Source organism: Lutra lutra, chromosome 10 (genome assembly GCF_902655055.1).
Source record: "Lutra lutra chromosome 10, mLutLut1.2, whole genome shotgun sequence".
NCBI classification, from domain to species: Eukaryota; Metazoa; Chordata; class Mammalia; order Carnivora; family Mustelidae; genus Lutra; species Lutra lutra.
In genome coordinates, this window is record NC_062287.1 from 102,069,154 (window position 1) to 102,078,743 (window position 9,590).

At 41.1% G+C, this 9,590-nt stretch overlaps 1 protein-coding gene across 1 annotated transcript; it reads right to left on the minus strand.

Moving 5' to 3' along the window:
- Positions 1-7,009: 7,009 nt before the first annotated feature.
- LOC125080114 (olfactory receptor 9I1-like) lies at positions 7,010-7,954 on the minus strand. Its single transcript, XM_047693971.1, has one exon. The coding sequence runs from the start codon at positions 7,952-7,954 to the stop codon at positions 7,010-7,012; it is 945 nt and encodes a 314-aa protein (XP_047549927.1).
- Between the last annotated feature and the right edge of the window lie 1,636 nt (positions 7,955-9,590).

A 9,590-nucleotide genomic window follows, 5' to 3' on the forward strand; every position in this document is an offset into this window, starting at 1 on the left:
ATGTCATCGGGGGCTTAGCCTTCTCTGTGTTTCTGCTCTGCTGCTTCTGAGCCTGGCTTCCAGCTTTGAGGTTAGTTTATGGTCCATAATGGCTATCAGGCTCCAGCCATCACATCCACATTCTGTATCAGAAGAATTAAAAAAAAAAACAACAAAAACTAATGGTAAGTGTTTTGAGTTTTATGCTATTACAATGCTTTATGAACATTTATGTACCTGTATCCAACTGGACATGGGCAAGAGTTTCTCCTTTGTGTATTCCGAGTTCACTGGATTATCTGGGTCAGTGGTTATGTGCATCTTTGGCTTTGACAGGTTGATGCCAAAATACTTTACAAAATTAAACAAATTTGATACTACTACTATTAAATTAGTTAATTTATACTACTCTTTTCATCTGTTTGTTAATAGTGTGGTGTCATACTTTAAAATTTTTGCCAATCTAGTGAGCATGTTGTGTTTTTAATTTGCAATTTCCTGATTACTAATGAGAATAAGCATCTCTTCATAGGTATGCTGGTTATTTGAACAGTCTTCTTGTGAATTGCCTGCTTGAGTGTTTATGTTATCTTTTCTCAATCGCTTTTCTTTTTCTTTTAACCCTTCCCCTCCTAATCACTTTTATGCATACATAGTTGTGATTGCGTACCTGAAAAATATTTTCTCCTATTTTGTGTCTTGATTTTTCATCTTCTTTTTTTTTTTTTAACATAAGCTGCAGTTTCTCTCTCTTTTTATTTATATTTTTAAGGTAGGTTCCATGTCCAATGGGGGGCTCAAACTCACAACCCTGAGATCAAGAGCCACATGATCTACTGACTGAGCCAGCTAGACATCCCAATTTTCATATTCTTTTTTTTTAAAGATTTTATTTATTTATTTGACAGAGACAGATCACAGTAGACAGAGAGACAGGCAGAGAGAGAGAGAGAGAGGGAAGCAGGCTCCCTGCTGAGCAGAAAGCCCGATGCGGGACTCGATCCCAGGACCCTGAGATCATGACCTGAGCCGAAGGCAGCAGCCTAACCCACTGAGCCACCCAGGCGCCCCTCAATTTTCATGTTCTTAATCATGTTTTTGATCAACAGAAACTCTCTAATGAATACTGACACATTTAGGAATATTTAAATTTATGATTAATGCCTTTCGTTTTGTACATAAGAAATTCTTCCCTAAAATGAGATCATAAGAATGATCTCCTCTATTATTTTATAACATGTTTGTTAATTTGCCTTTCATATTTAGTTCTTGATTCTACTTTGAATTTATTTGGTGGGAGGTCCAGGGTTGCATCAGTCAGGGTCTCTACTGGTAACAGATGCTACATTTGATTTGGGTACTTTGAGGAGGATTTAGTAAAACCGTTATTTAAAAAGATTTGGATAGGATTCTAAGGAAACCAGAGTGAGATGAGTCAGTACCTTATAGTTAGTGACAGAGAAGGGCCATTACCAGTCCTCCAAGTAGTGATTCCTGTTGAGCCTCTGTGACCTTCAACCTGTGGCTTCCAAGGTAACTGTGTTCAGTTGCCTCAGGCCAGCAGAATGGGAAGGAGCATGGTTTGGAAATGGTCCACAACACTTTTTCAAGCATTATGCTACCTAAAAACTCAGCTCTATGACCATACTTAGCTGCAAAGGAGTCTGGGAAAAGTAGTCTGGTTGTATAGCCAGTTCTAGCTGAATAACATGAGTCATTTGGGGTTACAGGGTGACCGCAGAGACAGCCCCTAAGATGGCCCTGGATAATTCTGCTTTCTGGCATTTGTGTCTTTGAGTAATTCCTCTCTTTTGAGTATGGCTTGGATTTAGTGACTACCTTTCGTAAATAAACTGTGATGGGATATTACTTCTGAGATTAGGTTTCAAAAAGACTACAGTGTCAGGGCACCTGGGTGGCTCAGTGGGTTAAAGCCTCTGCCTTCGGCTCAGGTCATGATTCCAGAGTCCTGGGATGGAGCCCCGCATAGGAATCTCTGCTCAGCAGGGAGCCTGCTTCCTCCTCTTTCTCTCTGCCTGCCTCCCTGCCTACTTGTGGTCTCTGTCTGTCAAATAAACAAATAAAATCTTAAAAAAAAAAAAGACTACAGTGTCTGACTTTAGCACCTGCTCTGATGACAGTCATGTTGTGAGTTTCCCTATGGAGAGGACCATGTAGCAAGAAATGGGCCTATTGGGCCAACAGTGGGGAAGGACTCAAGTCTTGTCAACATGACTGGAGCCCTAGGCAACATCTTAAGTTTTGTGAGCCAGAGACTAACTAATCCAACTAACCTGTGCCTGGATTCCTGACCAGCTGAAACTGTACAATAGTAAATATTTGTTGCCAAATTTTCACTCAAGTTTGTAAGTTCAAGATTCATATTAAGTAGGCTCCTCACCCAATGTGGGGTTTGAACTCACAACCCTGAGATCAAGAATTGCATGATCTACCAAATGAACCAGCCCCATGGGCCCCTAAGCTACCAATTAAGAGCAACAGACAACTAATATATCCTCATAGGGTGATGCTTTTGATAACAAACATAGTTTCAATCTGTTTCTTTCTTAGGGTTCTTATTTTCCCTCAGATGTTTAGCCTTTGATTTTTCGTGTATTTTCACCTTTTTATTTGTTTTTTTTTTTTCATGTTTTTCAGGGGTGAGGTTTTTTAGAAAAACCTTAGTCCACCATATTACCAGAAATGGAAGTCTAATTCATTTCTATCTTCTTCATGTTTTTCATTAGGTATTTACTTAACATCTACTGTGAGTCAGAAGGTGCACTAAAAATGGCAGACAGTCTTTGCTGGCTTGGGGGCGGTGACAAAGAACATTCTACTGGGAGCAGGGATAAAAACAAACAGATAACAAGTATTACTAAGTGTCTTGAAGAATAAATAGCAGAGTAGGGGGATGGGAAATGATAGGCAACAGGGGAGCTATTATTTTAGATATGGTGGTCAAGAAAGTTTTCTCCAAAATGAGGCAACACTTCAATAGAGACCTGGATAAAGTAAAGAAGTAGGTCCTGTAGGTTGATTGTGGGAGAAGAATGTTTTAGGCAGACAGTTTCTCCTTTGTAGGTCTGCAGAAGGTGTTGGGAAGAAGGCATGAATTTATCCTGACCTCATTTCTTTTATTCAGAGAAGTTGAATGTAGAGAACTTGGACTTACTGCCTGTTTGGTAGATCTGAGAATCAGTGTTACTTTCATTCTCTCAAGTGAACTTGGGCTTACCACCTGGTAGGTAGATCTGAGAATCAGTGTTGCTTTCATTGTCTCAAGCATCAACAGAGCTGCCTTGTCTAGGACAAGCCTTATGGCTGATGCTGACCTAAATGCCCGGTGGCATCCTAGCTGTCAGAGAATAGGGTCTCTTCAGCCCAGCTCAGTGTATATTCTGAATGAATCTTCATGGAATGACCTTTACAGGCAATCTCTTCCAGTTTTTGTTTGGTGGCTCAGCCAAGAACCTGCAGGTGCATAGGCATTTGTGAAAAGTAAGATCCTCTCCTTATTAAAGCTGTCTTTCATTTTATTTCATCTTGTAGAGACCTCTCCATCAACCTTTGAAAGTTTTTTTATTTTTCACATGACTTCCAGTTCTGAAGCAGGAAAACCATTTTTTTCTGACTTCTGGAGAAAGAGCCTAGTGAGTAAGGCTGTTTTCCCTTAAGTGATTCTGTACCAAAGAAGGGATGGTTGTATATAAAATGACATTCAAAGATGATATAAGATCGTAGATAAGAGTGGAATTTCTAGAACCGGATTTCCTGAGCTCAAGTCATGGCCTTCTATGGCTTTTGTGGCTTCCGTGACCTCAGGAACTTATTTTAACTTCCCTGTGTCCTAGTTTACTCATCTCTAAGTGGGTATAGTAATTACACATACATCATAGGGTTGCTAATGTATCATAGGGTTGCTAAATACATATAAAAATTCTTAGAATAGTGTCTGGCATATAATAGGTGCTCTGTAAGACTTGGCTATCATCATCATCTTCATTATTTTGTTATTAGTAGCTAGGACAATGAGTTGCTAAGTCATTTAGATTGTAACAGAGACCCACTCACATTATCTAGTAGAATGTGGGTCTGTGGCTAAGATTCTTATGCTTAAAAAGAAACATAGGGATTTCTTGGGGACCTATAGAGAGTCCTAGAACTAAGTCTGGAACATAATTCAAGACCTGAAAGATCTAATGCAGCATGAGGGACCAGGTTATATCGCTGCCTCCTCTGCACCTGACATTTGCTCATTTTCTCTATGGTCTGCACATTAACATGACTCAGCCATTTTCTCCATATCTAATTATAATTTGTGAGTCTCGTTTCTCAAATAACTCCATCTTTTCCCATATTTTTAGTTCAGACCCTCAAGAGGGAGATAACTTTATTGGTTCTGCTTAATAATCATTGTATAACTCTAGAGCACCTTGTGGCTCTCGACTCTTGTTCATGCATTGATGAATGCTGGGTCAGGGGCTTTTTCTAGTCTGATCACCTGAAGGGCAAGGTCAAGTGCTAGAACAGTGGTTACCTAAGCAAAGAGCTCTAAGTGGATGAAGTTTCTCCTATAATGAGAGTATGATAGAAGTATACAGGATACTGAGACCCAGTCCTTTATTTAAAGCGTGGATGGAATCAGTGTGTGTGTGAGCGCAGATCTGCTAGAATATGCTGAAGAACTCCTCTCCATTAGAGTTCTGCAAGTATGGATGGACTCCTTTGAGCCTTATGACTAAGCTTGAACTAGTCCCCGAAGGGGAATTTGGTTTTTGATCCTCAACACTAAACACAGTGTGTCTTAAGGAAGCAAGAGAACTTTTGTGGCTGCCCCTCAGTGCGGAGGAGGCAGGGAATGGAACCTGCCAGGGGTCTTCCTGAGTCTATTACTGCTGATTCTCTTTGAATAACTGCTTCGTTTTTGTATCTCTCTTGACTTCTCTACCTTGGTCAGCTGGGCCATTTTAATACAACGATTGTTCCCATATAGAGGGCCATGGAGGACCAACTTCTCATAAAATCAAGGTCTGGTAAAGGGGTTCCTTGGGAACACAACAATATAGTCAATAAAAAGACATCTTTTGATTATCCTTGACCATGTGGGATGCAGATAGGAGGTGCTTGTCACTTGTTTGTAATTTATTTAATTTTTGTTAATGGTGACAGAATTGTGGCAAGGCCCACAGTGAAAGTGAGGGAAAGGGCAGGGAAGAGAACAATATATATGGAACAAAGGATTTGTGTTAGGAGATTCCTTCCTTCTTTCCTTCCTTCCTTTCTTCCTCTCTTTCTTGGAAAAGATTTATTTATTTATTTTAGAGAGAGAGAGAGAGAGAGAGAGTGGGAGAGTGGGTTGGAGGGGTGAGGGGGCAGAGGGAGAAGGAGAGAGAGTCTCTAGCAGACTCTCTGTTGAGTGTGGAGCCTGACATGGGGCTGGATCTCATTCCCCTGAGACCATGACCCGAGCCAAAATCAAGAGTTGGATGTTTAAATGACTGAGCCATCCAGCCACCCCTGTGCTGGGAGGTTTCTTATTCATCTCCTCATTTATTTATTTTGAGCCCCCTGTTGACTGAAAGTTACAACCCCAAGATTAAGAGTTGCATGCTCTTCTGACAGAACCAGCCAGGAACCCCTCACCTCATATAATTTTTATAATATGCTCTTGAATTAGGAGTTGTTATATTTGTTTTAGATCTGGAGAAAATTAGGATCTGAGAAATGAAGCCATTTACTGTAGATTTCACAGTGAATTAGTGGTAGAATTGGGACTCAGATACAACCCTGAGTCTGAAAGCCATTCGTTGTCTACAGCTATATACTCTGAACAAAGGGACTCTGAGCAAAGGTCCAAAGGGCCTATGAGAAAGCACTTTCTTAACTGCAAAATGGGAATCTTCTATTCAACCCTGTCTTTCTTTTTTGCCTTGCAGCGTTTCCCTGAGGCTCAAATGAGATCGTGCATGTGCCCTAAAAATCTGTTCAGAAGCAATTATCAAAAGAGTTCATCTGGTCCAGATTCTGAACTTGGATTGAGTTCCCCAACAAGGAAAACAGACTCTGCCCTGAAGGGTTTTGCAGTCTCAAGCAGGAATTAGTTACTTGCCTTTCTCTACAAACTTTCTCCCAGAGAAGATAATGCATGGTTTAATGTTACCTTATAACTGCCTTTGTTCTCTGCCTCTGCAGTTCCTGAAACTGGGATGCTTGTTAAGAAGGGACTGTTCACAAAGCAGGCAGTGTGAGTGGGGAGGAGAAGCAATGTATCATGTCCTTCAGAAACTAGGGAGTTGGCCTTTGAGGAGCCAAAGGTAAAGTGGCTTAGTTCATCTTGGAGGTATGAGAGGAATATTACACAGCAGGAACAACAAAGCCAGGAAATCGTCAAGTGAGAAGGCAGTTTGCAAATTTCATCCTTGTGGCATGAGCAAGAAGGAAAGACCCCCAAGGGGGTATCACAAGAGTAAGACAGTGAAGAGGAAGGCCTGTTTGTCAAACACTCCTTTCCTTTGGCCATTGGGAGACTCAGTTTTGTCTTATACAGCACTCCCATCTTACTGAGGTGACCAGTTACTCATGTATTAAAAAAAAAAAGACTATTAGCACTGATTACTGGAATCCCTAAATAGAACCTTTGACACAGAAAAAGGCAGTATTAATGGAAGCAAAAAATGAGAAGGAAAAGATGGAATCTCAAGCATGGTTACAAAGATGCGAGGGGGGATGAGATAAACTCAAAATCGCCTGGAGCCCTGAAATTACGTAAGTTAAGATATCAGACAGTATCATAAGGCTGTTGTGCATTAAGAAATGGACGGGAAGTAGGAGAGGGGGAGGAGAAAAAAGCACCATGAGATTGCTGGAAATGAGTTTTACCATATTTGCAGGTTTTTTTTTTTATCTGCCCTCTGATACCCATCTACCTTCTATTTGTGGGTCTGATTTGCGTATAGTGTTTATACCTCTGAGGATCTATTGATATGGGAAGAAAATAGACCAAGAGGAGAGGTCTTGTCACTCATATCTACACACTCTGGAACACCTGGAGTTTACCAGTGATCTTTCTGAAGGCTGCTTTCACATCCTTGTTTCTTAGGCTATAGATCAGAGGGTTTAGCATAGGGATGACAACAGTGTAGAAGACAGACACGACCTTGTCTTCCTCCAAGGACTTGCCTGAGCCACTCCGCAGATACATGAAGATGAGAGTCCCAAAGAAAAGGGCCACAGCAGTGAGGTGGGAGGCACATGTAGAGAGAGTCTTGGCCTTGCCACCTGGAAACTTCACCTTCAGAATGGCCTTGATGATGAACAGGTAGGATATCAGAATGACCAAGGCATTGGCCAAGATCACAAAGTTGCCAAAGAAGACAATGACAATTTCAGTGTTTGTTGTGTCACTGCAGCTGAGTTTTAGTAGGGGTGGGAGGTCACAGAAGAAGAAGTTGATCTGATTGTGGTCACAGAAGGAGAGGGTGAAGGTGCATGTGGTACGCAGGATGGCCCCTGACATCCCGCAGATATAGGCTCCCACCACCAAACTCCAGCAGATTCTGGGGTTCATGGCTACAGTGTAGAGCAGTGGGTTGCTAATAGCAACATAGCGGTCATAGGCCATCACTGCCAGCAGGAAACACTCTGTGCCGGCACAGGTGGTGAAGAAAAAGAACTGGGTAGCACATTGGCCAAAGGAGATGACCGTCTTGCCAGTGGCCAATGTGGCCAGGATCTGAGGGGTGACCACCGAGGCATAGCAGGCATCCAGCTGGGAGAGATGGTTCAGGAAGAAGTACATGGGGGTGTGGAGTTGGATATCCACTTGGATCAGAATGATCATTCCCACATTCCCCAGAAGGGTGATGATATAGAAGATGAGAAACATTAGGAAGAGGGGAATCTCCAACATGCTGTCGTCCGTGAAGCCCATGAGAATGAACTCTGTTACTGTAGTGAGATTATTCTCAGTCATGGATTCAATATGGACAACTGATCTGAAGATGAGAATGAACAACAAGAACCACAAAATGCCAGAATGGAAGGACAGATTCTTTCTATAGTAGAAGTTAGCTTTATATTTCTGGGCCAATTTATAGAGCTCGTTTTGGGGAAATCTTGTACCTGGCTTGTTCTCCTTGGGCATCTATGTTCTTCTGCATTTTTTGGAGCTGAGCCCTGAGCTGGTGCTTCTGCTTCAAATTAATTCTGGTACGTATTTGGAAATTTCTGTGAAGACAAGAGACACATAAACTCAGATTTGGGAAGAACCTGGTCAGCAGGTGTTGTAATCCCCGTGGGATTCATGCCCTCTGCTTGATCATCCAATTGCTCAATGAGCATCCATCTGTGGACAGTTCTACCTGCTAACTCATATGAGCTCTCTTTATCTTCCACACGTTGGCTTTAGTTTTACCCCTTCCAGACACTTCCCTCATAGCCAATGTAATTCCTTCTTCTCATAAAAGGCTTTCAGAAGCTGGAAGATGATGAATCTGCTCTTTATACTGGCTGTCCCCTCATATTACCCACTGATGTGCTTTTTTCTTATTATATAATCAGTCGCATGTGTCCAAAAACTGCTTAGTAAGATGATATTAAAAAGATGTTTAAGGGTATGACCTTGTAACTGGCAGATATGAGTTCCAGCGATCTAAGGTACAGCCCAGTGATTATTGTCAACAACCCTGTGTCATAAACATTGTATTATAGTCAACAACAGTATGTCGCAAACTTCAAAGTTGCTAAGAGACAGTTCTTAATTGTTCTCACCACAAAGAGGACTTAATAATTGTGGGAGGTGGTAGAAGTGTTAGCTAACACTCTACATACAGTAATGTATAAATGTATCAAACCAACACATTGTACAGTTTAAATTTACACAATGTTATGTATCAATTATATGTCAGTAATAATAAAAAACAAAGTCTTTCTAGTTTAATCTTTGCCACTTTATTTTATTTATTATTTTTTAAAAGTTTACTTATTTATTTTTATTTTAAGCAATTTCTACACCCAGTATGGGGCTCGAACTCATGATCCTGAGATCAAGAATCTCATGCTCTTCTGACTGAGCCAGCCATGCACCCCTAATCTTTACCATTTTAATCTTGGGACCCTCCTCCGGCTCAAATTAGAGGTCACCAGTGAAAGAGAGACACTGACTTATCAGATAAAACGTGGTTTCCTGAAGCTGCCCCCCCCACCCACCTGACTGTAGCAGCTAGTTCTGGGGATGAGTCAAGCTCTGTGGTTGTCCCCTCTAGGACACACCAACTAGCTGAGTCACCTTTAAAATTCACTTCCCCTCCTTGGGTTTTATTTTCTGTTCAGCAGAATGGCAGGGCTAGGTTATATGATCATTAAAGTTCTTTTGTCTCTCACAAAGCATGATTTATAATAGGTCTAGGTGTATGGGTTGGTTAAATGAAGCTTTTGAAAGGACTTTCCTAATATCTATACTAGAATGTGCATACTCTTTACCTACAAATTACTGAGTAAATAAAATATGCAGGCACTATTTCAAGTGATTTGTTACTTACGGGATCTTAGGTCTGAAATTGAGTTAATCATACTTGCCAGGTCCTGATAAGTCATCATTACTGATGCAA

Bases quoted from the DNA above. Each gene is read 5' to 3' on its own strand.
- LOC125080114 (XM_047693971.1), bottom strand. From the start codon at position 7,954: ATGACTGAGAATAATCTCACTACAGTAACAGAGTTCATTCTCATGGGC.